The sequence below is a fragment of the Poromitra crassiceps genome, assembly GCF_964638095.1.
Source record: "Poromitra crassiceps genome assembly, chromosome: 8".
Classification (NCBI taxonomy): Eukaryota; Metazoa; Chordata; class Actinopteri; order Beryciformes; family Melamphaidae; genus Poromitra; species Poromitra crassiceps.
The window spans coordinates 23,848,549-23,876,404 of record NC_139629.1 but is presented as its reverse complement, the minus strand read 5'-3'; the positions used below and the strand labels follow the sequence as shown (position 1 = coordinate 23,876,404).

The window sequence follows — 27,856 nt, the reverse complement described above, 5'->3', positions numbered from 1 at the left end:
AGGCAACTTCAACTCATTCAGAATGCTGCTGCTAGAGTTCTAACGAAGACTAAGAAAGCTGATCATATCACTCCAGTTCTTAAGTCCTTACACTGGTTGCCAGTGTGTCATAGAATAGATTTTAAAATACTGTTATTAGTCTATAAATCACTTAATGGCCTAGGCCCAAAATACATAGCTGAATTGCTCCCACGCTACGAACCGTCTAGAACTCTTAGGTCAACAGGGTCCAGTTTATTAACTGTCCCTAGGATCAAATCAAATCATGGGAAGGCTGCATTTACCCACTATGCTTCTGCTAGCTGGAACAATCTGCCTGAAGACCTCAGATCTGCCCCAACCTTACTTACTTTTAAAAATAGACTAAAGACTTTTATGTTTACCGTCGCTTTTAACTGCTGACAGCTACTATGCAAACCCAATGAGTCCTCTATACGTTTTTAACTCTTTTTGCAACTGCTGCGCCTGTTGCTTAATGCACTTTTTATACTCTTTTTTAAAGTTTTGTTGTGATGCTTTTAAATGTCCATTTTATTCTCTTCTTTTCTTTTCTTTTCTTTTCCTGTCAACCATTTTATGTGAAGCACTTTGAATTGCCTCTGTGTATGAAATGTGCTATACAAATAAACATAAGGTGAATAAGGATCAACAAAGGGAGGGCAGATGTGTTATCGCATGTAGCCTATCATGTTACCTATAACATGTGTACAGATGTGTTATCACATGTAATGTTACCTATAACATGTGTACAGATGTGTTATCACATGTAATGTTACCTATAACATGTGTACAGATGTGTTATCACATGTAATGTTACCTATAACATGTGTACAGATGTGTTATCACATGTAATGTTACCTATAACATGTGTACAGATGTGTTATCACATGTAATGTTACCTATAACATGTGTACAGATGTGTTATCACATGTAATCATGTTACCTATAACATGTGTACAGATGTGTTATCACATGTAATGTTACCTATAACATGTGTACAGATGTGTTATCACATGTAATGTTACCTATAACATGTGTACAGATGTGTTATCACATGTAATGTTACCTATAACATGTGTACAGATGTGTTATCACATGTAATCATGTTACCTATAACATGTGTACAGATGTGTTATCACATGTAATGTTACCTATAACATGTGTACAGATGTGTTATCACATGTAATGTTACCTATAACATGTGTACAGATGTGTTATCACATGTAATCATGTTACCTATAACATGTGTACAGATGTGTTATCACATGTAATGTTACCTATAACATGTGTACAGATGTGTTATCACATGTAATCATGTTACCTATAACATGTGTACAGATGTGTTATCACATGTAATGTTACCTATAACATGTGTACAGATGTGTTATCACATGTAATGTTACCTATAACATGTGTACAGATGTGTTATCACATGTAATGTTACCTATAACATGTGTACAGATGTGTTATCACATGTAATCATGTTACCTATAACATGTGTACAGATGTGTTATCACATGTAATGTTACCTATAACATGTGTACAGATGTGTTATCACATGTAATCATGTTACCTATAACATGTGTACAGATGTGTTATCACATGTAATCATGTTACCTATAACATGTGTACAGATGTGTTATCACATGTAATGTTACCTATAACATGTGTACAGATGTGTTATCACATGTAATGTTACCTATAACATGTGTACAGATGTGTTATCACATGTAATCATGTTACCTATAACATGTGTACAGATGTGTTATCACATGTAATCATGTTACCTATAACATGTGTACAGATGTGTTATCACATGTAATGTTACCTATAACATGTGTACAGATGTGTTATCACATGTAATCATGTTACCTATAACATGCGTTGTGTACAGATGTGTTATCACACATAACCATGTTACCTAGGCTATAACATGCGTTGTGTACAGTCAGATGTGTTATCACATTTTACAATCACATGTAATGTTGTTACCTATAACATGTGGACCACCTGAAAATGTTCCAAAACCACACAGTTGCCACATATTGCTCATGTGATGCGATGCGATTCTAATGGGATTTTGGGATGTTTGCACGCGAGTCGAGTCTTGTTGAATTCACAGTGTTTACATCAGTGTTTCTGAATGTTGTTTAAAGATGCACTAACTAAGATCATAACATTATGCCTCAGGACAGATAATTTGCTGTTATGAATATCATTTAGCCTCTTATGTAATGAGAAAAGATTCACAATGTAGGCTACAGAGCCTTTAGCGCCAGAAAAATCATTTTTAGTTATCCCAGATTATGTCTGCTCCTCTTTCCGATTGAAATGAATGATTTAAAAAAAAATGTGTGTAAGGTCTTAAAATCAGTGCAAAAATGCTACTATGTTCCCAGAAAAGATGCCTTAAAGTTCCATGTGATTTTCTTTTTTTACAAAAGCAGAAATGGGTAACCATCTCATTTAGATTTCTTAAATGGATTTCACTGGATAGGAGGATGCAATATCAAATAATGGTACATAATTTACTATTTCAGATTTGATTCCCTAGCTCGGGAGCAGAAATTATGATGATATAACTTGATGGCTCCATTGCATTAAACACAATAGCATTATTGTTTTGGATAATTATTATTCAAGTAGGGTACACTGAAATCATGGGCCCAAGCGTCAGCATGGCCACGCCCATCGACGCCTTTTCAACAACGTCACATTTGGCGTCAGGATTTCCGCGTCGCCATATTGCTTTCGTTACATCAGAACAGTGAAGGTGTGGATGTGGATCTGGATGGGTCATCATCATTATTTCGGAGGACTCTCTGATGAAGGTGACAGTTTGCCTTTGGATATACGGGCTGTCTCGGTTCATAAGCGACTGTAAACATGTCATAAAGCGGAGGCATGCATGAAATGACCTTGTCGACAGTCGGTGTTCTTGTCCCCCTGTCTGACAGCTAACAGAATGCTAATGCTAACAATAACTTTATCGTTATTCCGGTGAGTGAGTCCCAATCCTAGCTTGTGTTTATTTAAACGGTCTGTTAGCAAAACTGTTAACAAATGTGCACTGAAATCCAAGGCAGGGATTATTTACTCGGGAATTTGACTAACGCTAAATGTTGAGTAGAAGGCTAGCGTTAGCTAACGTTAGCAGCTAGCTTAAACATTGGCTGGATTTCAAAACGAAGCAATAAGGATGTGTTTATCGTATGACTCAACAACTGGGCTGAAAGTGGTCACACTGGGCCCCTTACTGGCTTGTGGTAGACTTGGTTTGCTGTCATTACTACAAAAACCTTTCCATAATTGTCTTAATTCAAATGGTTCCCTATGAAGTGCATGCAAAGCTCGTCTTGATGAGAGGGGTGTGCTGGGATATTTCTCCCCCTTGTCAATGCAGGTGAGTCGGTGACCTGAGCTGTCTTGAGACCATGTTGACCCGTCTCTTCAGGCTGCATGGCCTGCTGGTGGCTTCCCACCCGTGGGAGGTGATAGTGGGCACCATCGCCCTCACCATATGTCTCATGTCCATGAATGGCTTGGCAGCCAGCAACCAGATGTGCAGCTGGAGCGAGTGCCCCAAGCTCCAGGAGGTGAGTCCACCTGCGAGTAGCTTGACCTGGGCGTGGTCGTGTGTGTGTGTGTGTGTGTGTGTGTGTGTGTGTGGGGGGGGGGGGGGGTGTTGCCTAGCCTACATCTCGCCTTCAAGTGCCAAAGTTGTTTCTAGACCTTGACAAGTGCACTTCTTTCTACAGAAAATTGTGAGCAGTGACATCATCATCTTAACGGTCACACGCTGCATGGCCATCGTCTACATCTATTTCCAGTTCAAGAACCTACGACAGTTGGGCTCCAAATACATACTGGGTCAGTGGGCTTTGGTTTGCACACATCATCCTGTCCAGCACCTGTGGCATTGCTAACCTTATTAACACGTTCACTGCCAATGACGTGTTTTTACGTCAAACTAAATCCAACGGTTGACTGCCAATGACGTGTTTTTACGTAAAAAAAAAAAACGATTTTTTTTTTTTGACGGTGGGACGTTGATCTAACCCTTTTACGTCTCCTATACCACTATTGGAGGTATTGAATGTGTATAATCTATTTTACCGACCCACTGAGTGGCGACATGTCTCTCCACAGTAGAAAGAGGCGAGCCAAAACTGGAGGGAAAAGCGCGAGGAAGCCGTTCTCATACAGTAAAATGGATGGCGAAAACGCTTTCACTTTCGCGCTGATGCACAGCGGTGGCAACGGTGGGGGGTTCCAAGAATAGACTGGATGCACACTTTGAAACACGCACCATAAATAAGCCCAGAATCGCAAGAGCTTCATCAGAGCTCTCAACCGGACCGCCAAGAAACGAGCGAAACCCATCCAGCGAGCCCCATCCAGACTGCCAGGCAGGAGCCAGGCAGCGGGTCTGTGACAAACGAGTTGCTGCTGCCTGGCTCCTCCGCCAAGGAGGGCGGAGGAGAACGCCCACGGAGGGAGGAGTTGGAAGCAGAGGGGGGTTTCCTGCTGTTATGGAGGAAATTACTGTTCAAAACTATTGTTTAGATGTCTGACGTCTTACTGATGCCAAAAATGAATGGTTAAAGTGACTGTTCTATCGAATTTCACAAAAAGCCGTTTATCTCAGAATAAATTTCCAGACGCTGAAACCATGCTGTATTCAACTGCTAATGCTTACATAACTACTAACTCTACAAACTAACTCTTTTAGACAGAGAAAGCACACATTCTATTAGTTCTTTTGAGATATTGTGTGTTCACAAAATCTTAGCAGAAAAGAATCCTCGGGTCTTGAAAGATGAGCCAGAATCCTCAAAAAAACCCTCTGGCAGAACCTACCTACAGTAAAAAAAAAAACGGCTGGCAGTGAATGTGTTAATTGATCTTATTTGTTTTATATACAGTTCTAAGGATAATCACTCAACTAAGCTGAAAATATGTCACATGCAATACAAACGTGCCCCTACGTCACTATATATGTATTTTTTCCCTTCTCTCCAGGTATTGCCGGTCTATTCACAGTATTTTCCAGCTTCGTTTTCAGTACAGTGGTCATTCACTTCTTTGGGAAAGAGCTGACAGGCCTCAAGTAAGCATTCCTTACAGATCTATAATCAGACTAAGGGTGTATTCACACCTGTCTCGTTTGGAATTTGGAGCAGTTGTTCCAAAACAGAGAGCGCTTTCCCCCTTGGTGCGGTTCGTTTGGGCACGTGTGAAGACAGCAATCGCACTCGGATGCGGGACAAAACAAGCGGGCCGAGATCGCCAAGAAAGGGTGGTCTCGGTCCGCTTCCAAACGAACTCTGGAGTCGTTCGTTTGTGGTGAGAACGTGATCCGACACAACTGCAGAAAACAGTGCACATTTTTGGATAATTCAGCTGCCGTAGTCAGCTGCGCTGTGCGTAATGGCCTGAAGAACGAGCATTTTTATCGGTTAAAAACAACATCTCCATTCTTCAGATCCTGTTTTGGTGACTTGTGAAACTAGCATTTGCATGGATAAACTTTTGGGGACTTTTACATGAATGCATCAGCAGTTTGAACTCGACCAACTTACCTCTGGTCTGGTAAATGAAAACAAGTTGTGGTCATCAGAGCCAGCCTTCTTTGTGATAAGATTGCCTGATTCAATCAGATCGATTGGAGGGGGGGGGGGGGGGGGGGCGTTGTGTTAGATAAATACATAAATAAACTCTTTATCTCTCTCCCTCCCTCTCTCTCTCTCTCTCTCTCTCTCTCTCCTCGCGCACCCGATGTACGGCCTACCCAAAACACACATTCTTATAATCATATCAAATCTCTGTGAATATTTTTTTTACCGGAGTCTCCTGGTCAATCCAGGAGGCTTGACAATATTATTTGTACCATTTGTTTTGCGGCTGTGTGAACCAAGGCACAAATGCAACAATTGTATCAATTAAGCCCCTGAACCGGAACAAAGCAAACGAGCTACAGGTATGAATACCAGTAGAACATGAAATAACTGAGATTTCATACAGTTTACAAACCTACATACAGTTTTGCAGTCTTTTGGCTTGTGATTGTGGTTACTCATGGTTTCCTCAGTGAGCATTTACAGAGAACAAGCTTTTATCCATGTGATTTGGACAAAGCGCCTTTGTGAAAAGGTAGAAAAACTAAAAACAAATTTGCATTCGCTCCAGCCAGATATGCAAGAGATGATGTCAGAGTGTGACACCATCCACGCCATTGTGATGTCATCCACTCCAAATTTGCTCCATGCTGCCTGCAGCTGAATATATCCCTCCCTGTGTTCAGCATAGTTCAAGTTGATTAATTGTCCAAAAAGGGCGATTTGTGCTCCATACTGGAGTCATGTTACCCCACTGTGTTGACAATAGATTCAGAAAGGACTACAACACACAGTCACAGAAGTGCTAGTAAACCTATGAGGCTATTTTTGCAGTTGGAGCATCCCTCATTTTAATGTGACTCTTTTCCCTACAGTGAAGCCCTACCATTCTTCCTCCTGCTCATTGACCTGTCCAAAGCCTGCGCATTGGCCAAATTTGCACTCAGCTCAAACTCTCAGGTAATGTTACGTGCCTTTTCTTGACCTGTGTGACTCTAATCTGTTCACACACAAGGTACCACTTAGAGGTGCACCGATTGATCGGCACGCGAACGGAATCGGCAGATTTGGACCTCAGATATGCGATTGGAGGCGGTTTCCTTTACACAATATAAAATATTGATGTAGAAAAAAAGAAAGTGTGCTGCACTTTCAATTTGATGCATGAAATTTGATGCATGAAATGTAGGCCTATGTCAAATGGAAACTGATCTATAATAGACTGCTATAGCTGCTAAAACAATATATCTGTGATCGGTGATCAGTTGGTGATTGGTCCTGCAGATATTTCTCATAGGTGATCGGTGCACCCCTCGTACCACTGAGTAGTGAAATGGCCTTATGTCTTGTGTATAGGAGGAGGTGAGGGAGAACATCTCCCAGGGCATGGCCATCCTGGGCCCCACCTTCACCCTGGATGCTCTGGTCGAGTGCCTGGTCATCGGGGTCGGCACCATGTCAGGTTAGTCATTTTAATTCTCCTTGTCTTTAGACATGTGATTTGCTGTATGCTGTAACGTTTATTATTGAGTGATAACTGCAGATTGTGTGATAGAAAATTAATACTATCCTTTATTGTTTCCTCAGGCGTGCCCCAATTAGAGATCATGTGTTGTTTCGGCTGTATGTCGGTCCTGGCCAACTACTTTGTCTTCATGACCTTCTTCCCTGCGTGTGTCTCTCTGGTCCTGGAGGTGAAGATGCCCTCTCTGGCTTTTGGGAGAAGTACATTTTTGAGACTAATCCATCCATCTTTGCCTCTAACTGTGTGTGTGTGTTGTGTGTGTGTGTGTGTGTGTGTGTGTGTGTGTGTGTGTGTGTGTGTGTGTCTGTGTGTGTGTGTGTGTGTGTGTGCGCGTGCAGCTGTCTATGGAAAGCCGCGAGGGCCGTCCTATCTGGCAGCTGAGCCAGTTTGCCCATGTGCTCGCTGAAGAGGAGGGCAACAAGCCTAATCCTGTAACCCAGAGGGTTAAGATGATCATGGTGAGAAACAGCCTCCAATTTTGATATTAATTAAGGAAACATTTTCAAACGAGGGACTATGTTGATTGGTCAATGTCGAACATTTAAAAGCCTTGTGGCCCATGGATACACTCCAGGGTAAAGTTGATGTTTCTTTGTTCATTGTCATCCCATAAAGTGTGGATAGTAAAGTTAGAACTGAGTGGAACCATGTTTACTTTGATGTTTGTCTCTCCTCCTCAGTCTCTGGGGCTGGTCCTGGTTCATGCCCACTCTCGACTAGCAGCTGAGCACCCAGGTCACAATCGCACTGTTGACGGGCCCGTCGCCAACAGACTGGACTCCAGTGGCACCATGTGGCCACTGCAGCTCAGCAGGTAGTACCAAGAAGGATGTTGGGTTCATTCCATACAGAAGTCTCTCTGTCATCGATTCTCTGTCTGTGTGCACTGCCCCAATCTGATTGTGAATGACATGACTAACTGATGAACGCCCGTCTGGTCTCTCTGCTCTGTGTCAGTATGGACTTGGAGCAGGTGATCACGCTGGGCCTGGCACTGCTCCTGGCTGTGAAGTACGTCTTCTTTGAGCAGACAGAGGCTCAGTCCTCCTTGTCTCTGAAAAGCCCCATGGCCGGCGCCCCTCCCACCCTGAGGCACAGGGGGACAGAGGAGTGCTGCCGGAGGGACAAGGCAGCACCCAAACTGCTCACGTCTACAAGCAGCACCCCAGCACCCGGCCCCGCCCCTCCCGCTGTCTCCCACTCCAAATCTACCCCCGAGGGTGGCACGGCCTCCAAAGAGAACGGTGAGTCTTGCCTCGGTTATTTCTGCTACGTTTTTTTTTTTTTTTTATAAATTCTGTGTTTATTGTTAAAACCTTTTCATCACTTTATTTATCACTATTTTTTTTGTTGCCTAACTGTGTCTCTCTCTGCTCATTCCTCTACACCAGAGGTGCTTCAACCCCTGGCCGGCCCAGTGGAGAATGGCCGCTGTGTTTCAGGCTCAGGGGCCACACTGGCTGACACGCCCCCTGTTGCTCAACTAAGCTCCGCCTCTCAACTAAGCTCCGCCTCAGAGCCCCGGAAGCTGGACGAATGTATGGCCATCCTCACAGATCCCCAGGTGAGTAGCACGGGCAGCAGAAGGAGAGCCGCTATTTGTAAATGTAAATATGATATAGTCAGAGGGTATCTCTCGACATAATATGAAAGGTAACGAGATGCATTTTCACTTGAAAAGAGATCTCCCAATTTTCTCCTCGACGCTCTCCAGAGGGGTCCGCGTTTCCTCAGCGACGCCGAGGTGATGATGCTAGTGAGCTCGCGCTACGTCCAGCCCTATAAGCTGGAGTCAGTCTTGGATACTCCAGAGCGGGGCGTGGCTATCAGGAGGGAAATGCTGTCATCCAAGCTGCCTAGTTCTTCTGCCTTGGCATGTCTGCCGTATAAGGACTATGACTATTCTAAGGTACTGGACCAACTGATGTGTCGGTCAAATCGATAGTCCCGCTGTATTGCTTTAGAAGATATGGTCCATTTTAAAATGACTTTCTAATGTTCACCCAAATAGACAGGTGTGCATATTGTTGAGTAATCCACAAGCTGAAGATTGATTTGACATGATTTCAGTTGTAATAGCTTTCACATTGTTTCCATCCCATTTGCACTGTAATCCTTACTAATTGATTTTGTCAGCTTAGTGTTGTTAACGTCCACCTGATTTAAATGACACGCTTGTTTGATCCTGACCAAGTATCAGACCTCTTTTCCCTTATTGTGCTGCTCACTATTTTGTCTTTAACTAATGGCCTAAAATGTCATTGTTCATCAGATGCTAAAACTAGCATTATTTGATGAAACGGCTGTTCTACCTTGTCCTCCTGTTAGTTGGCGCACAAACGTTTCTGTTGGCTTTGAGGACCGTTGGCTACACAGTTCGCAGTGTGTACCGACTTTGAATGGTCCCTTTGCCTTGCCGTCCTGCAGGTGATGGGCACGTGCTGTGAGAATGTCATCGGGTACATGCCGGTGCCGGTAGGAGTGGCTGGTCCTCTTCTGTTGGATGGCAAGCAGTTTCACATTCCCATGGCAACCACAGAGGGCTGCCTGGTAGCCAGCACTAACAGAGGATGCAGGGCAGTTGCTGTAAGTGAGGGAGTTCTGTCTGTTGGAACACCGTGTGAAGGTATCTTGTGTGCTGCTGTACTGACTGTCTCGTCCTCCGTGCTCCAGCTGGGCGGTGGCTGCAGCAGCAGGGTCCTAGCTGACGGTATGACCAGGGGTCCTGTGGTGAGGCTGCCTTCGGCGTGCCGGGCGGCAGAGGTGAAAACCTGGCTCGAGACCTCGCATGGCTTCCGCATCATCAAAGAGACCTTCGACCAGACCAGCAGGTTTGTATATAAACGCTTTGATCGGCTGGACGCGCCGGTCCAGTGGGCGACGGCACGCCCACCTCCTCTGACATTTCTGAAACTGACTAGTAGTCACGCCCACCTCCTCTGACATTTCTGAAACTGACTAAGTAGTCCATGAGGCTGTACGGGCCATAAAATGAGTGTTTTGCCCCTGCTAGGTTTGCTCGTCTGGAGACGCTGTTGATAAGCTTGGCTGGGAGGAATCTGTACATTCGCTTCCAGTCGCAGACGGGAGACGCCATGGGCATGAACATGCTCTCCAAGGTAAGACCACATGTTGTATACTAAGACAGCTTGAAGTAGTCCCAACAGACTGCAAGGAGTGAGGAGCTGATGCAGTTTGAATGGATATGAAGATTCCTACCGCCCATGTCTCTACCGCCCATGTCTCTACCGCCCATGTCTCTACCGCCCATGTCTCTGGGCAGTGGAAAAGACTCCATCATTCAGTTGAATGTGCACTCTGTTGTCTGCACAATAGAATGGTGTGACAGTAGCTCCTCCCACCTCAGAATACAAAGATACTATTGGTGTTTCGTGTGTGTGTGTGTGTGTGTGTGTGTGTGTGTGTGTGTGTCTGTGTCTCCAGGGGACGGAGCAGGCTGTGCGCAGACTGCAGCAGCAGTATCCAGAGACGGAGGTGCTGTCGGTCAGTGGGAACTACTGTACAGACAAGAAGCCTGCTGCCCTCAACTGGATCCTGGGCCGGGGCAAGTCTGTGGTGTGTGAGGCCACCATCCCTGCCACGGTGGTCCGGGAGGTACAGACAACCAAAAACCACACACTTGCTGTTTTCTGCTTCTGAGTCGAAAGCCCAGTTTACACCAAATACTCAACGACGAGACTGGACGCAACTTGCAACCAGCCCCTGCCACAGATTACACCGCTGCAACTTTCCCCTGAAACATTCTAAAATGGTTTTGTCTCGTTGCGAATCATTGGTATAACCCGGGCTTTTCAGAACAACCCAAAATGGTTTAGTCACCAGCAGTTGCTAGGCTAGGACTGGTCAATATGTCGGGGGGAGGGGCTTAGAAAGTGGTCGCTGGTTTACTCTACAGGTGAGCCCACTTACGCTTTTGTTCACACTATACGTCGCCAACCACACGCCAAAGTCACACTGAAGCTCAGTGTCACGCTAAACCAGTCCCACCAGAAACACTCTTTTCCTCAGCGCCTGGCTTGGAGCTGCTCCTCCGGCCCTCACCTCGCTTCACCTGCCAGACATCCACTCTACCCTGTTTGATCAGCCTCTGCTGCTGCTGCTCTGCTAGACTTACAGAGCATCTCTGCTGCTGCTGCTCTGCTAGACTTACAGAGCATCTCTGCTGCTGCTGCTCTGCTAGACTTACAGAGCATCTCTGCTGCTGCTGCTCTGCTAGACTTACAGCACATTTCTGCTGCTGCTGCTCTGCTAGACTTACAGCACATATAATACATTCCACTCTTTGACCCTCTTGAATAGACTTTTATTTATTTTTGGACTGATAATAAAATTATTGCTTTTCCAAACACTGAAGATGTATGGCTTTCAAAAACTCACCTGTGCTTTTTTCCCCGGGGGTGGGGGATTGCTCAAATAGGGCTTTCACACCGGCAGGGCTCCGTGCCGGTTCCGGTTCCCGAACCCTAATTTGAACCGGCCGGCGCGTTCAGACCGAAAAAATAATTGGTTCGGAACCTGAAAAGTTGGTTCTCAGCGGAACCAAAAAATAGTTGGTTTTTCCTTGGGAACCGTGACATCATCAGTGGACGTGTCTCATTCTAGGCTGTGAAAACAAGCAGGAAGGAGAAGAAGGCAGTGACAACACGGAGATTTTTTTTTGCAGTGGTCTCCTGAGGAAACCAAATGTTTAGTGGCGATTTTGGCATCTACCGAATCTCAAGAAAAGCTAGAAAAAAAAAACTTGTAACGGACAACCCCGTCTTTTATTGTCACACGAACACCACAATACATGGTGGCCGGTGAAAAGTGTCCTCTGCATTTTAACCCATCCAGGCATGTCCTTTCCTCCGGGGGGCAGGCCAGGAGCAGTGGTCGCTTTCTCGTACAGCGCCCGGGGACCAACTTCGGATGTTGTCGTCACTGGTCGGATGACGATGACGATCTGATGTTCTGCATGTTTTTAGTGGGGGGGTTATATATGGAGGAACCCCCTGGGGGGTACGGGGAGAACATGCAAACTCCACACAGAGAGAAAGGCCCTTATGACGAGATACCCCACCTGGGCAGTAGGCACTGAAGATATGCGGGGGAACACAACCACAGCGCCCACAGTGTCCCAGGCGAGAATCGAACTCAGGACCTTCTGACTGTGAGGCGACAGCGCTACCGACTGCGCCACCGTAAAGCAGTACAAGAAAGAGCAAGTCGTATGCCGAACTTGCGGAAGAGATGGCCAAGGCTGGGTTCACTCGAACACCAGACCAAATAATTAATAAACTTAAAAAAACTGAAGGACTACCGAATAATTAACCTTGCTTGCCAGATGGATAACCTCGCGAGATCAAAAGAGATTCTCTCGATGTATCCATCTTGTCATGCACAGGCAGTTAAGATGATTGGTCGAACCATGCCGGCCCGACCAATCAGCGGCAGCCGTAGGCGTGCTCAGGCTCGTCTGGGCAAGTAGTGGGTACATGGTCTTTGTAGTTCTTTTCACTCGTCAACATGGCTGCCGCCGCGGAAGTGACAGGCAGTCTGAATGAAATTGAATGTAACGTTCCCAATTCTATGTATTAAATTCTAAAAAACGACCCTCAACATTTGGGAAGGCTAAGCCACACAACTAGTTCGTTATAATCTAACTAAATGCTTCGAAGGTGACTTTACGACCGCGAGGACTCAATCAATGAATACCACGGAGATCAGGGCACAGGCACCTTCGGCGATCTGATTGGTTGAAGTTAACACCCACCAGCGGTGATAGACAGATGGGTCATCCAATCACCTGCCAAGTAGCTTGGAAAAAGTGCCCGCCTCCGTCAGCGGGTCTGGTTACTGCATTCCCAGATCGACTGGTTTAGTGAAACCTATGTGGAGCTATACCGTCCATCTGGCAGCGTCAGGTTACCGAATAATGTCCTCCCACTTTGGTTCCGCTTAAACTGGTGTGACTGTGAACACGGGCTGGTTCGCCAGAAAGCACCAAGGTTCTGAGACTCCAGAACGGAGCCGGAGCCAGAACCAGAACCGTGTCTGTCTGAAAGCGGTAAAAGAGGGAAAACGGTCTTACTCATCTGTATTGTGATTGTGAAAATGTGACTTATTTACAGGCTACCAGAGGCCTGTTGTGATAATGCTGTGGTTGTTAAAGTGATACATGAATGAATGAACGCCCTATTAACGGTTTGTCTCGTCTTGTGTAGGTGTTGAAGACCAGCACGGCTACTCTGGTGGAGCTGAACATCAACAAGAACTTTGTGGGCTCGGCCATGGCTGGCAGTGTGGGGGGCTTTAACGCGCATGCTGCCAACATTGTAGCAGCTATCTACATTGCTTGTGGACAGGTAATGGATCACATTCTATCTTGGTACAATTAACTATAGATGAGTCAAGGCGCCTGAAGGTGGTGAAACAGTACAACTATCTAGTTCAATCAAAGGCTATCCTATCTCATGACCAGGGTTGTAAAAGAGATCCCGTATCTCAATGGGACTTCCTGGTTAAATAAAGGTGTATATATATATATATATATATATATTATATATATATATATATTATATTATATATATATATATATATATATATATATATATATATATATATATGAGAGATAGATAGATAGATATAGATATCACTTTTTTTTTTATACGTAATAGCTTTACAAGTATTGATTTCTATTTATTTTACCTTTTAACCAGGAAGTCCCATTGAGATCCCATTGAGATTTATTTATATATATATGTATATATATATATATATATTTGTGTGTCCTTTGCTTGTGTGTAGGACCCGGCACAGACGGTGGGCAGCTCTAACTGTATCACTCAGATGGAGGCGAGTGGTGCGGGGGGAGAGGACCTGTACATCACCTGCACCATGCCCTCCATAGAGCTGGGCACAGTGGGAGGAGGCACCAACCTTCTGCCTCAGCAGGCCTGTCTGCAGGTACTGTGTATATATACTGTATCTCTAAATCAGGGTTATTATCATTTTGGATATTTCTGTTAGTCCATCTTTATGTCGTTTTCATTTTTGAGTTTTTATTTAGTTTCAGTTCTGGTTTTAGTATTTGTGGGAGGGATACGATTTTTCAAGGTTCAGAACAGGTACAGTATGCATTACAACATGTATTGTGTAATACAAACAATAAAGGGGGAAAAAAAACATCTTATTCTTCTATTATAATTTTTTACCCTGCACATAAATGGAAAGATGGAAACTATTGGGTATACTATTTCACCTATATTTTGAGTGTATTCTAGTTTTACAAGTACACAAGACAGTTTTATAAATTTGTATTTCCCCACAAAATCTGTATTTTTTTAAGACCTAGTTTTGATCCTGTCTAAACCTTAACCTTGGTCTACGTGTGTGTGTGTGTGTGTGTGTGTGTGTGTGTGTGTGTGTGTGTGTGTGTGTGTGTGTGTGTGTGTGTGTGTGTGTGTGTGTGTGTGTGTGTGTGTGTGTGTGTGAGAGCGTGTGAGCGTGTGTTTAAGAGTGTGGGGGGCTGCTTGTCCATCTTTCTGGTCAGGTCCTTCAGTCTGGACGTGGATGAGTCGAAGTGTGTCTGAGTGATACAGAATAAAAGGCTTTAAATGAACTAACTCTAGTTCTTCATCGTCTCCACCTGTGTGTTGTAGATGCTCGGGGTCCAGGGAACCAGCCCCACTCGGCCAGGAGAGAACGCCCGCCGGCTGGCCAGTGTGGTCTGTGCCTCCGTCCTGGCAGGAGAACTCTCCCTAATGTCCGCTCTAGCTGCTGGACACCTTGTCCAGAGCCACATGACCCACAACAGGTCATTAGCATTTTTGGATTGATATTTCAGCTGTGTTTCTCGTAATCTGCACATTTCGTGGCTTTTGCCGAGTGAATGCTGACGCTCATCCCGGTTTTCCCTCTCCTAGATCTAAAGCCAATCTTCTGGAAACGCCCTCGTCACAGTCGGAGAAAGCCGCTTGACACAAAACGTTGGTGGTCCATTCCGAAACTTGCAGTGCATCCTGGGAGTCGGCCATAGTGAATGAGCGCTCCACAGTGTCGGGCTGAACACTCTGCTAACAACAGAGAACCGCCGTGAGCAGTGAGAGAACCGAGATGACTCTTTGTGAAAAATGGCTGTGAGCGGAGCTCTTTGGGGCACGGACATCAAGAGGTCAGACCGCTGATAAGCGGACCCAACACACTAAAGACTGACTACAGCCAACGTGTGCTTTGCTTCGGCTGCGTCGCCCAACTGATTGTAAAAAAAAGATCAACCTTTTGGTTTGACTTTTTTTTAAAGCTGCAGTTCCAATTGATTTGGGATGACTTATTTTGTGCCATTTTGTCTGCATCATTTGTACATCGCGGTAATGTAACAAGACTATGATCATATTTTAAGACAGCCTTCACTGTTTGCACTGAATTCAGACGACTGAAATAGTGGATTGGTAAAATCTACCATGCTGTGCAAATTCTTGAATAAGTAATCTTTGACCTTTCCTTTAGTCATCGATGGCAAAGAGCACAATGGAAACACAGCTTACATGCATATTTATACATTTATACAGGGTTTATGACCATGTAAATGCATGTAGAGAAATTGTCAGACTGTTGCATCGTTTCTGAGAAAGTAGTCTGCGCTTGCCACAATCTTGTTTGAGAGGAAACACTGTAATAAGGTGACATTATCAATTAGTTTAAAATGACACATTTTCTTTCTGAATGTATTTTATCATTGTTGCAGCCCAAATGCACTGTAGGATATCACTACCAACAGGGATCTCCAACCGTTTTGGAAGTTTGTCTTTCAGCAGTTTGATAGTGGCTGTCAGCGAAGGATGTTTCTTCACTGACAGTAGAACTGAACTGAGTTTATCGCACTCTGGTTTTGTTCTCTGCCTTTTTTTCCCCCCAGAGGGATTTGACTTTCTCCAACCCACAGAGACAGAAAATGGCAAAGTGTTTAAGTAAGGTTGAAATACAGGATGGGTTTTAGGCATGCCTACAAAGAGGTTCTCGTGTTTGACATTTGTCATAAAGCAATGAAGAAGCTCACAAGTGGCCTTATATATTGTGGAGAAGTCAAGCCTTGGCATGTTCGGATATCCAACTGTAATCTGGGTATGTTTTATTTATGCCATTACATTAAATGACATGTTCCCATTCAACATCGTCTCATTTGCCTTCTTGTAACTAACACACAAAACAAGTCCAAACAAAACTGGAAGATAAACTTTTTATTTTATTAAAGTGGGCGAAAGAAGTGCCACATTGTCACAGTACATTTTTAAGTCGATTCCAATAGCATGTGAACATCTTATTTACAGAATTTCTTTAATAATTTCTAATAACATTACATTCGGTTTAAACGCAACTTGCTGATAGCGCAACTTGTAGTAGATGTTTGCCCCCGAGGTGAAAACGGCTTTCCAGTCTAGCCTCTTTTCCACTGAGCTGAAAGGCTTAGCATCATCTGGCTTAACTTGACTGTCTCACCCAAACACAATCATCATTCAGCTAGTCGTCGTCTGGGAAGCTGCGTGCGAGTGCACTGATAAAACGGCTATTAAGCAGATTCAATCATAGAAAAACGATTTCTTCAATTCTTTTTGTGCTGTCCACGTATTATGTGGAAAGAGTAGTAAAATATTTTACTCTGGTAGAAGTACTGACTTGAGCTTTGTCTGGAAAATTAACGTAAAGCAGTAGAAAAAGAAGTCATGCATGCACTAAAATCTAGCTTAACAAAACAAGAAAATAAATATCTTTTTGGCATGATGCTTGCAAATAATTTTATTAATTTTATTGGTCACTGTCGGACCAAGGTTTGGTGAGTGTTCCTTATTTAGCCCATTGAACCGATGGGTTCAAGTCCAAGTAACAGTTTCATCTTATTGTACTCTCTATTAACAGGGTTCCTACACAATTTCCATTTCAAAATTATATACTTTTCCAGACTCAAATTTCCAGAATTCTCTGTCAGACCATATTTGACATCGGAGTACACAAGGGTGTCACTTTGTGTTGAAAAGCCTCCACAGAGATATGAGCATGGGATTATCAGAGAGAAAACCACAGACTGCTGAACTTTTACCGACATTGAAAGAGGAAATGCTTTTTACTAGCAACGCGATGCGGCGTAAAATAACACAAAACACATTTAGACTGTCTGCTTTGGCATCTGATTTGAAAGCGTAAAGAGTGAGACAGGTGGGATTTGAACCAGTGAACAAGTACACACCAAGCAGCCGTTTATCTGGTTTATCTTACCGAGCTAGAGCCAGGGAATATCCAAATACTGATGATAAAGAAACACTACTGCTGGCATCTTACAGCCAGCAGCTTATCATGTGGAACATTTCTGAAGCCAGAGCCTGATGCAGGGACTGAACCAACAACCTTCTGCACCACATCCATGTTTATCTGGCTGAGCTACAGCCCACTTATGGATGACAATATTATGGACGAATAATCATATCTCGGTATTTTTAGACTGAACGGTGTCATGTATTTTCTACAAGTGGGCTAAATGTTCAGTTGTAAGTCAAAGCCACATGTGAAATGTAGGGCTGGGCAATATGGAAAATTTGCTTTTCATCAATTTAGGCATCAGAAATGTGTCATATTAAAATATCTTCATATCATCACAATATGATTCGACTTAAAGATGATAAATGATAATATTGAATTATTGCCCAGCCTTAGATTTAGGTAAGGGAAGTAAAACGGTTATGTTTAGGCAACAAAGCAAGTTGGTTGGGGTTAGATTCTGGTTGAGATTCGAACCAGGTCTCGCACGGGCCCGCCACTCCCACCCCTTCTCCCTAGTGCAACTTTGACCTACTTAAACCTCAGACTGTTAAGTCAAGACCACGGGGGGTCACTGTGAGGCGACCTCCAGACGGTCCTTCAGCATATTAACTTTCGCGTCCGCAATAATGATGCCGAGGGGGGCGTGACAAATCGGTGTATTTTGACTCCCCGGGAGTGAGACCGGGTTGGGAATACAGCTAGATGTTTATGATGGAACTAATTTAAATGGTTTTAAAATCCACCTGTTAACATGTATGTTACATTCTGGCGCCTTGATAAAACACTTGCTTGTATTATCAATTTATTTTGTCTAAATACTTAATTTTATGATTTAGAAAAATGTATAGTCAGATAGTCACAATAGACAAATATTTTTCCATACTCTTCCTTTATCCATACTTTTCCAGACCTGGAAAATACTAAAATCAAATGCCATACTTGTGTAGGAACCCTGTATTAATATAGCTTTAGATACAAAATTGACTTTGCAAAAGGAGAATACTCAAAACAATAACTACAAAAAGTACACCTTCAGAGTTGTTACTATAAAAATCTACCGCAGCATTAAACCAGAATATACTAAAACTAGGTACTTTTCACCTCTGCAAATATATGATCAAACATCTGTGTGCAGATTGACTCGACTATATTAAAAGGTAACAGAATTGTTGGAGCGAACGCAATTGTCAGTACACACAGTACATCATATCTCTGCAAGTACAGCAACAAATCCCAAAACCATTGACAGAAGGGTTGAATGACACATTTAGCCACCTCAGTGAGCAGACTATTGTCAGCATTAGATGTGGCAATGTTGACACTGCCACAATACAGTGAGGAAATAGTGAAATGAATCTGACATCTTCATAATACTAGAACCTTGTGTTTTGCAAAAATATCCGTGTCTATCTTTTGAGGTACCCAGCCGACACGTGCTGGGAAAACAAACAAAAAACAAACAAGAAAGTGTCACCTGATTACCGGTATGTTAATTTATCCACTAAAGACACCGTAGAAGAGACGTTAAACTGACTCCTAAAGGGAAATAAGACTATATGGGGTTGACGGCCATTAGGCTCTAGTGATTTCATGGGTGTTCTTGCAGCACCCTTTAGCCAATCCTAAAGCAGCATTTACTTTTCCTATTCCGCTGAGGCATATGGGGTTGATTTGGGCACAAAAAGGATTTGCGGCCCTTCAGCAAAATGGTTGGTGACACTATACAGTATAATATACAACTTTTAAAACATTTTATTATGCTATTAAAACATATCAATAATGAGCACAAACGTAAGCAGAGTGAATGATGTACATGAAATATATTTTGTACATGAAATATCTGAGAAACTCCTCTTGACTCATCCCTCCATCAGTACCAACGAGTGGTGTTTTCACCAGAGAGACCAAGTCAAACTAGGTCAAGTCACATGTCATAGGGGTCACGGGGTCATGACTGCCCTCTGGACTCTTTCTACAAACAAAATGATTTTTGATCTCAAATAAGACTCAATCATGTTTTACTAGCAAAGATTAGCAGCATAAACAAAAGCGATGAGTATTAATTATTACAAAAAAAAGAAAAATCAACACAAAACGGGAACAAAGTCATTTCTTAAAAAAGGACGACTGCAAAAAGCAAGACTAAAATAGAGTTGTCTTTTAGCAGAGATTTGCTTTTTTGTTTATGTTTACAAACTTCTTATAGCACATACATACATTTATATATTAATATATCTTTGTCAGAAACGAGAAACAACTGAACCAACTGACATTTTGCAACTCTTGCAAGTCCGTCTTTTATATTAGCATGGAAGATAGCATGAAATGTGCAGGAATTTACCTGGGGAGAGAAAGCACCTGCCGGCCCCCCGCTGGGTGCATTTGTTCCTGAAACGAATGTCCCACTGACAAATACGTTTCTCAGGAACTATAGTCTTTGTCTCTGAATTGCAATCAACCTAATCAAGAATAAACTTTTCTATGAAAAATCCCCATGGAGAGGTCAATGCTTCTCTCATCGATGTTTGAATGCAACCACCAGAGGGCAGCATGATGACTTTCCTCCTGTTGGAACTAACTTGATGGCTGAGGTGTGGCAACTACTTGTAGTTGGAGCCAGAGAAAATATCCAATATGAGGAACCTGGATGGTAATGGCAGCAGAGAAGCTGTCTGTTCAACCAGGACAGCAGGTAACAGGTCCTTAAAGCTTCACAGGGGGGTTCTGTTCTCTCTGGAAAGATTGAGAGGGTTCGTATCATCAAGCTGCAAGCAAGATAACTGCTCAATTAAGATTAAAAGTATCTCAGCACAAGTAGATGAATACATAAAACTAGATTCATAAACTGTCTTGTTCACCCTGTGTGCTTCAGAAGAGAATAGGTTTGCCAGCAGTTTTGTCCTGGACGTAGGAGGTGAAGCGCTTAAGGAACTTGGGGTACTCCCGCTTAGCAACGGCCCTGAGCACTGAGGCCGGAGCCCAGCCGCCCGGATTCACTGTGAATGGAGAGAGGACACCACATGTTACACAGGATACCTCCTTCATTGAGCAAGTTAAGAGTTCATAAACATTGAATCGTCAGGGGGCACCGCCCAAGGTATAGATCCATAATGTCAATGTATTCCAGTTCCAGTAGTATGACCATCAATTTAAGGCAAAATCATACATGGACACATACATACCATTGGCAACATAGGTGATTTTACACAGGAGGTTGTCTCTGCTGATCTCTTTGTCTCCCTCTGGTGGGCTGACCAGGGTCTGACAGATCATGCCAATGTTGATTTTGGCACGGACACACCTGTTGGTCGGCTGTGGGATGTGACAGGACAGAGAGTTCAGACAGTAGCAGCATCACAAATATATATGTGGTTTATATGTAGGTTCGGTTCCCTGTCTAATCGCTATTTGACTACTGAAAACGATCCTGATCACTGGACCTCACGTTCCGTTTTGCTCCACGGATCAGTCTGGACTTCCAGCCGCCCACGTTGATTTCCTGAAATTACAACGTAACCGGGCCAATCAAGGCCGCCGCTGGCAAAACAGTATTGGTGCCTCGCGAAGCAACAAGCGGTAACGTTAACGCTAGTTTAAACACAGCCATTAAGTGCAGTTATCGCAGCAATAGACTCAATAACAATTAAACAAGTGCCTGCACCAGCAGAGTTCCTTAGCGGAAACGACGTTTTCGCTGTTATTTCCGACTAGATTTGGCGACGACGCTGATTGGCTGAAGGAGTTTGTCCGTCAAGGCAGGCGCTCCCGTCCACTGAAATCGCTGCGGGAGGCTGGAAGTCCAGAGAGACCGATACATAGAGCGAAACAGAACGCGAGGAACCCCGTGTTCAGGGACGGTTTGAACCAGACGAGTGTTTTGAGAGCCCAACGTGGAGAATGGCCTTGTGTTGCTGCTGGGTGGCATGATCGTCTCACCTGTGCGTTGTCGTGATCGACGGAGAAGTTGCAGACCAGCCAGGTGTCTGGGTCGTTCTCGTTGTTGGCCAGGATCTTTCTCATAGCGGACAGGTACAGCACGTCCCTCTGAGATGCAGGCCACACTCGCTGCCACACAGCACACATTTGTTTTATGATGCTGACTCAACAGAACACTACTGATCTACTGATTGGATTAAAAGATCACATGACATCCACCAGCTTTCCCCCGGAGCACGACAGTGTCTCAGTGCATGTATCGAAGCATCTTGTAGCTCTTACCTTGTGCGTTTGATAGACAATCACTGCGTTGTCTGACAACGCCTCCACAACATTGAAGTTTTCGATAGTGGCTGAAAGAGGTAGAGAACACAAGTGGATCACACTAAGGTACATAATATCTTGTGTCAAATGATGGTCGTCTCTGTCTTAAACTAGCATTGGCCTGTATTGGAAAGAGACTTACTCTCCCAGTCATTTCGGTATTCAGTGTCCCAGAAGTAGTGGCAGAGCTCGTGACCCGTCACCCCCTTCACCGAATGGGTGGCCTTCAGTGGGTCCAGTACAATCCCGTTCTCTTCCACCTCTCTCCTGTACACCTGGACACGCATACCCAATTAAAGTGACGTCATTTCTTAATACTTGTTCAAAATTTTACCGTGTAGGTGTACTTTTACATTGGTACAGTATGTTTTCAGTGGGGCACCGGAGAATACAGCTGTCTAGTTATGAGATTCATATTTTTTTTTAAGAACACCCGCCCACCTTCATTTCTCCCTCTTCCACCACCAGCTGCCAGTTGGCGTCTCCACCCACATCCTGCAGGGAGTAGGTCATGTGATTGTGCACCATCTCCTCCACCTATCACACAAGGCCAGGAAGAGGAGGTGAGGTCAGTGATGAGAATGACAACTCCAATATCAGCATGGCACGGTGGACTCAAAGTGTGCGGAGAATTGTGACCGGAGACATACAGCAGAAACTACAACAGAAATAGTCCTTCACATGCTTTATCATTTCTGCAAAACTTTGACATACCAAGCAAACCTAGATTATGGCGCGGAGCAAAGCTGGCAGCACATATCGATATCACATGCCATTATAGAGCTCAACCGTCACGTGGCTTTTTCGTGACGTCGTTGCCCCGGAAGTAAGTTCCCCGTTCATTTTCTCCATAGACAAATCCTTATATCAGTGGTTCTCAAATTGTTTCACATGAAGGACCCCTAAACTGACAAAGATTAGACCATGGACCCCGATTTGATAGGATTCTGTCCCACGGTCCCCCATATGATAATGAAATGTTGCTTTTAGATGTTTAATTACAGAAAGTGTATAAAACCCATGACCAAAATAGTCATTGTGTTACTTATGAATGGACTTATAGCGAAAATAAATGACCTCCCTTTTGGCTGGGGACCCCCTGGAACCCCCTCAAGGACCCCTGGGGGTCCCCGGACCCCCATTTGAGAACCACTGCCTTATATAACTAGTTTTCAGGCTGGAACCAAGCCAACCTACTGAATCATGAGTGACCATAAAACATTGGGTTTGAGCAAAAACAAAATTTCGAACCGAATGTTTTATGGTCACTCACGAGTCAGTAGGTCACGGGTCGGCTTGGTTCCAGCCTTAAAACTCGTTATATAAAGATTCTTCTAAATGTCTATGGAGAAAATGAATGGGGTACTTACTTCCGGGGCACTGGCGTCGCGAAAAGTCACGTGACTGTTGAGCTCTATTATTTCAAACGCAGATATCAAATGGAAGCTCATGCTTGGATATTAGGCTGTGCAATGTGCATTAAGTTCAAGGGTCTTCCCCTGGTATTCCTGAGTAGGCTGATGCAGTTATGTGGAATTTGACAGACATGGGAAAGCCTAGACCGGTAGAAGACAGAGGACGTTACCTCGGAGCTGAATCTGTGGACATCATGAGGGGCAGTGACTATCAGGGCAGGGGAGGACTGACTATGGAGCTACAGGGAGGATGAGAATATATGAGATGGACAGAAGACATGAAGAGAGAAGTTCAGATACAAAAGCATACAAACAAAAGGAAGCACGATGTAATGCAATGATGTCATGTAATGATGATGGTGTGGGAGGAGAAGAAAGAAAGGAATGAGGAGAGATGGTGAAGGAGCAGGGGAATGATGACTAGAGCTGCAACGATCAATCACTTAGTCGACCGACAGAAGATAATCGCCAATCGATGAATAGTACATTTAAAATGCATTTCTCTCGTTCCAGCTTCTTAAATGTGCATATTTTCTGGATTCTTTAGTCTTTTACGACAAATAAACTGTCATCTTGGGCTTTGGGGAAAAGGTGATCAGCATTTTTCGCCATTTTGTGACATTTTATAGACCAAACGACGAATCGATTAGTCGAGAAAATAATGGACAGATTAATCGATAATGAAAATAATCGTTCATTGCAGCCCTAATGATGACAGTTAGTGTATGGTTTTATGGACTGGAGGGGCTGGACAACCTTATCAGAGAATCTGTGTGTGCCAGCGGTTGAATAGCCGTCTCCAGACGGAACCGGAACTGGGCTGGATCTCTGTATTCTTGTCGTCTTCTCAGTCTGACACTGTAAGACACACACACACACACACACACACACACACACACACACACACACACACACACACACACACACACACACACACAAGTTAAAACCCCAAGCCAACCATTTAATTTAATCATATCTAAACATGTCTTCTGAGTGTCTTAAAGGAACACTCTGCCCATTTTCAACCAGCTTTGTATCATTAGAACATCAGTAGTATATCAGAAAACTGTAAACGGTTTTGAAGTCTGTCATTTAATTTGACAGTTATTGAGTGTTAAAGTGTGGACCAGTGACATCACTGGTCCACATCACTGGTCCACACTAACTCAAATTAATAACTCATTAACTCAAATCAACTCTCAATAACTGTCAAACTAGAAGAATGATGAATAGTTTGACAGTTATTGAGAGTTGATTTGAGTTAATGAGTTATTAATTTGAGTTAGTGTGGACCAGTGATGTCACTGGTCCACACTTTAACACTCAATAACTGTCAAATTAAATGACAGACTTCAAAACCGTTTACAGTTTTCTGATATACTACTGATGTCCTAATGATACAAAGCTGGTTGAAAATAGGCGGTGTGTTCCTTTAATGCTTTTTTATTATCCATATCTGACACCACCGTAGTAGCCTTATTTCATAAACATTATATCTGATCTTTTGCTTACCTGTTCTTCTATTTTGTCTTGCCTGTCAAGAGCAGCTTCAACGGCATCAAAGAATTCGTCCTCATTGATGAGGCTGTTTGGTCCCTCCTACCAAGAAAGCGGGTGGGGAACATGAGATCCATTAAGTCAAGATTTCTAGCAGAAATGAAAAGCAACGTTGTATTAATACGGATGAGTGTCTTCACCTCGTAATCTGGACCACCAAAGTGAGACTTTTTCTTCAGATCATTCAGGGTTGATTTGTAGCCCTCCTCTATCCGTCGCCTCTTCTCCATCTCCTACACACACAAACATCCAGAATCACTCAATAATAACCACAACTGTCCAGAGCTAGTTGAGTGGTGACAGGCTTGTCTGTCCAGAGCTAGTTGAGTGGTAACAGTGTTGTCTGTCCAGAGCTAGTTGAGTGGTAACAGTGTTGTCTGTCCAGAGCTAGTTGAGTGGTAACAGTGTTGTCTGTCCAGAGCTAGTTGAGTGGTAACAGGGTTGTCTGTCCAGAGCTAGTTGAGTGGTGACAGGGTTGTCTGTCCAGAGCTAGTTGAGTGGTAACAGGGTTGTCTGTCCAGAGCTAGTTGAGTGGTAACAGGCTTGTCTGTCCAGAGCTAGTTGAGTGGTGACAGGGTTGTCTGTCCAGAGCTAGTTGAGTGGTGACAGGGTTGTCTGTCCAGAGCTAGTTGAGTGGTGACAGGGTTGTCTGTCCAGAGCTAGTTGAGTGGTGACAGGCTTGTCTGTCCAGAGCTAGTTGAGTGGTGACAGGGTTGTCTGTCCAGAGCTAGTTGAGTGGTGACAGGGTTGTCTGTCCAGAGCTAGTTGAGTGGTAACAGGGTTTTCTGGGCAAAAATGCCTCTATGCAGGAAAAACCCTGGGTAAATCCCCAGCCTTTGAAATAACATATGTTCCCACACTAGCATAGCATCGAATCCCACCAGAGCTTCCCCTCCTGCATCTCCCCAACTCTGTCTCCACTCATACCTTCCCACTGTCCATATATAAGATGCTAAAATGAGCTAAATGCCTTTTTGACTTTGACTTTTTAGAGAGGTAAAAACAAAGAATCAACATGTTTATTCGGACAAATGAAAGTGTGTAAATGATAATATACCATTATTTTCCTTAGTATATATATTCCCATTACAATGTCATGTTGGAAAAATAACCTGGCCAATGCGTTACTGTGGGGATGTGGCCCACATGTGCTACTGTACATACAGTACCTTGTCCAGTCTCTTTTGCCAGCTGTCCTCTCTCTTCACCATGAGCTCGATGCAGTGGGACAGAGTGGCCAGGATGCCAGCTGTGGTGGCCTTGAATGTGATGGCCTCGCCTTTAAAGTCTATGCCATTGATGCCCCTGGGACTCAGCGACTGGAACACTGTGAAGAAGGACGCATGTATAGTGAAGAGAGTGCATACCTGCGCCACCCTTTCAACAGACTTTTGTGCTGTTGTGTGAATCCGTTTGGAACTTATGCGCCTTTTTGCGACCGGACACGCCCAACACTACCACACCACGTTTTGACCTCTGCAACGTTTCGCGGCGTCACGTGAATCCATGTGGAAGTGAAGTGCCTTGTTGTGATTGGACACGCCCATTGCCACACCCCCTTTTGACCAGTGGGCGTGGAAAGTTAAGCAGTCCTAAGTTGGCCCATGACCTGCTTTTCTGCCACGTTTTGTGCAAATCTGTATTTTTTTTTTTTACATATCCTGCAGACAAACAGACAAAGAGACAAACATACAGACAGACAAACAGACAGACATACAGACAAACAGACAAACAGACAGACATACAGACAAAAACATATAACATCCCACCCAACTCTGTTGGCACAGGTAAAAATCCCTGCACAATTCAAACTACAGATAAATAAGTATGAAAGACACCACATCTTGAATTCGCCATTACTCACGTTTCTCTTTGCTGCCATTGTTGTGCAGAAAGTCTCCGTCCGTCCGAGTGTTGGGGAAGTCGTCCTCATCATCCTCCACAACTGAGATAGAGAGAGATGGAGGGGTGGGGGGGGAGAAAAGATGGTCGATAAACACAAGCCTTTTCTTGCAGGGCCCTAATGACAGTCATCCAGGGGTCAAGAGTAGACTTTTAGTGCCTTGCGGCCCATTCACAGCCACAGCGCAGCCCTGCTAGCACACCGACAGACAGACAGACAGACCTCTGCTGTACTGGACCGCATGACAATGGTCTGGTTTCATCTTCAGGACGAAGAGAGGGTGAGACAGAGAGCCAGCGAGGGAGTGATGGAGCGAGGGTGAGGGAGGTGAGGGGAACAAAAGCAGTGTTCATGGCTCTCCGCTCGGCCACCCGGTGCCGCGACAGAGTGCAAGCTGCCATGAGCACATGTAAGCCAAGAAAGAGAGGAAGGCAGGGCGGTGTGGGAGGGCCGAGTCAGAGCAGTCACAATAACTGCTTCCTCAGTTCGTGCGGGCAGACGAGCACATTCCATTCAAGCTTCACGACGTGTTTCTCCTAAATAGCAAATATTGTCATACTCCACACGAGCTCCAAACTCTCTTCGGGAGACCGGTGTTTTGTTTTACTGCTAGCAAGGAAGACACTACATCAGCAACCTGCAGGGTTTAGCCCTATTTCTGTAATCCTTGGCCAAATGTTTTTCATCCCAGTAGATCTTTGAGACAACATAGCTTTATTTTACGACAACATAGAATATTTCTTTTATATAACAAAATTACACACTGAACAAAACATCAATATTGGAGGAGGGGGGTAAATGCTGAATCTATAGCGGCCGTGCACACTGGACGTGTGTATTTCACGTAAGAACGCGTTGGAAATCATGTCGAGAGCGCTTCCAATGCGCACAAAACACAGTGCACGGAGCGTTTTTTTGTGTGTGCTTTGTTTTGTTTTTCCCTGCAGTCGCGCGCAGTACAATTCAGGACGGGTAGCCAGCTAGTTTTGTCCATTTGATGTTGTTGATTGTTCGCACTGTAAACATGAAAGCCAGATTATTGGCAATTCTGGCAGCAGCGGAGGTTGAAGATCCCCCTGCCAGGAGACGAGGTTGGAGGAGTGACTCTTTGACGAGCAGCGCGCTTTTCCTCCAAATGTTGAACTTTTTTCAGCTTGAGACGCCCAGAGCGCTCCACCCAAAAACACTAGACGCCAAGAGTGCTTAAACGCCACGTGTGTTCCTTGAAAGAGGAGCGCCCCTAGTGCCTCCTTACCATAGAGAA

The 27,856-nt window shown here is 44.2% G+C and overlaps 2 protein-coding genes across 5 annotated transcripts in view; one reads left to right on the top strand and one right to left on the bottom strand.

Annotated features, from left to right (window-relative positions):
- The first annotated feature begins 2,761 nt into the window (after window positions 1–2,761).
- On the top strand, window positions 2,762–16,313 carry LOC310781016 (3-hydroxy-3-methylglutaryl-coenzyme A reductase-like). The gene is made up of 20 exons (XM_083641551.1): window positions 2,762–2,831; window positions 3,404–3,596; window positions 3,759–3,870; window positions 5,023–5,110; window positions 6,494–6,578; window positions 6,975–7,080; window positions 7,206–7,312; window positions 7,482–7,601; window positions 7,824–7,957; window positions 8,101–8,387; window positions 8,535–8,707; window positions 8,858–9,052; window positions 9,571–9,729; window positions 9,817–9,974; window positions 10,157–10,262; window positions 10,588–10,758; window positions 13,368–13,508; window positions 13,951–14,109; window positions 14,805–14,959; window positions 15,069–16,313. The coding sequence occupies exons 2-20, from the start codon at window positions 3,435–3,437 to the stop codon at window positions 15,121–15,123; spliced, it is 2,673 nt and encodes an 890-aa protein (XP_083497677.1). The 5' UTR covers window positions 2,762–2,831; window positions 3,404–3,434; the 3' UTR covers window positions 15,124–16,313.
- Window positions 16,314–19,193: 2,880 nt separating this feature from the next.
- Window positions 19,194–27,856, bottom strand: part of LOC310780945 (ceramide transfer protein-like) — a 43,193-nt gene continuing 34,530 nt past the window's right edge. For 2 of the 4 annotated variants that reach the window (XM_083641471.1, XM_083641472.1), the window contains exons 7-19: window positions 26,554–26,634; window positions 25,859–26,016; window positions 24,830–24,922; window positions 24,645–24,731; window positions 23,889–23,990; window positions 23,303–23,371; window positions 22,159–22,254; window positions 21,860–21,992; window positions 21,676–21,746; window positions 21,394–21,522; window positions 20,640–20,769; window positions 20,316–20,453; window positions 19,194–20,190 (exon numbers count right to left, since the gene is read on the bottom strand). In XM_083641471.1, coding sequence (XP_083497597.1) covers window positions 20,326–20,453; window positions 20,640–20,769; window positions 21,394–21,522; window positions 21,676–21,746; window positions 21,860–21,992; window positions 22,159–22,254; window positions 23,303–23,371; window positions 23,889–23,990; window positions 24,645–24,731; window positions 24,830–24,922; window positions 25,859–26,016; window positions 26,554–26,634 — 1,277 coding nt within the window. In that variant the 3' untranslated portion in view covers window positions 19,194–20,190; window positions 20,316–20,325. The remainder of the gene's footprint in view (window positions 20,191–20,315; window positions 20,454–20,639; window positions 20,770–21,393; window positions 21,523–21,675; window positions 21,747–21,859; window positions 21,993–22,158; window positions 22,255–23,302; window positions 23,372–23,888; window positions 23,991–24,644; window positions 24,732–24,829; window positions 24,923–25,858; window positions 26,017–26,553; window positions 26,635–27,856) is intronic. The other 2 variants (XM_083641473.1, XM_083641474.1) reach the window with 1 other exon arrangement.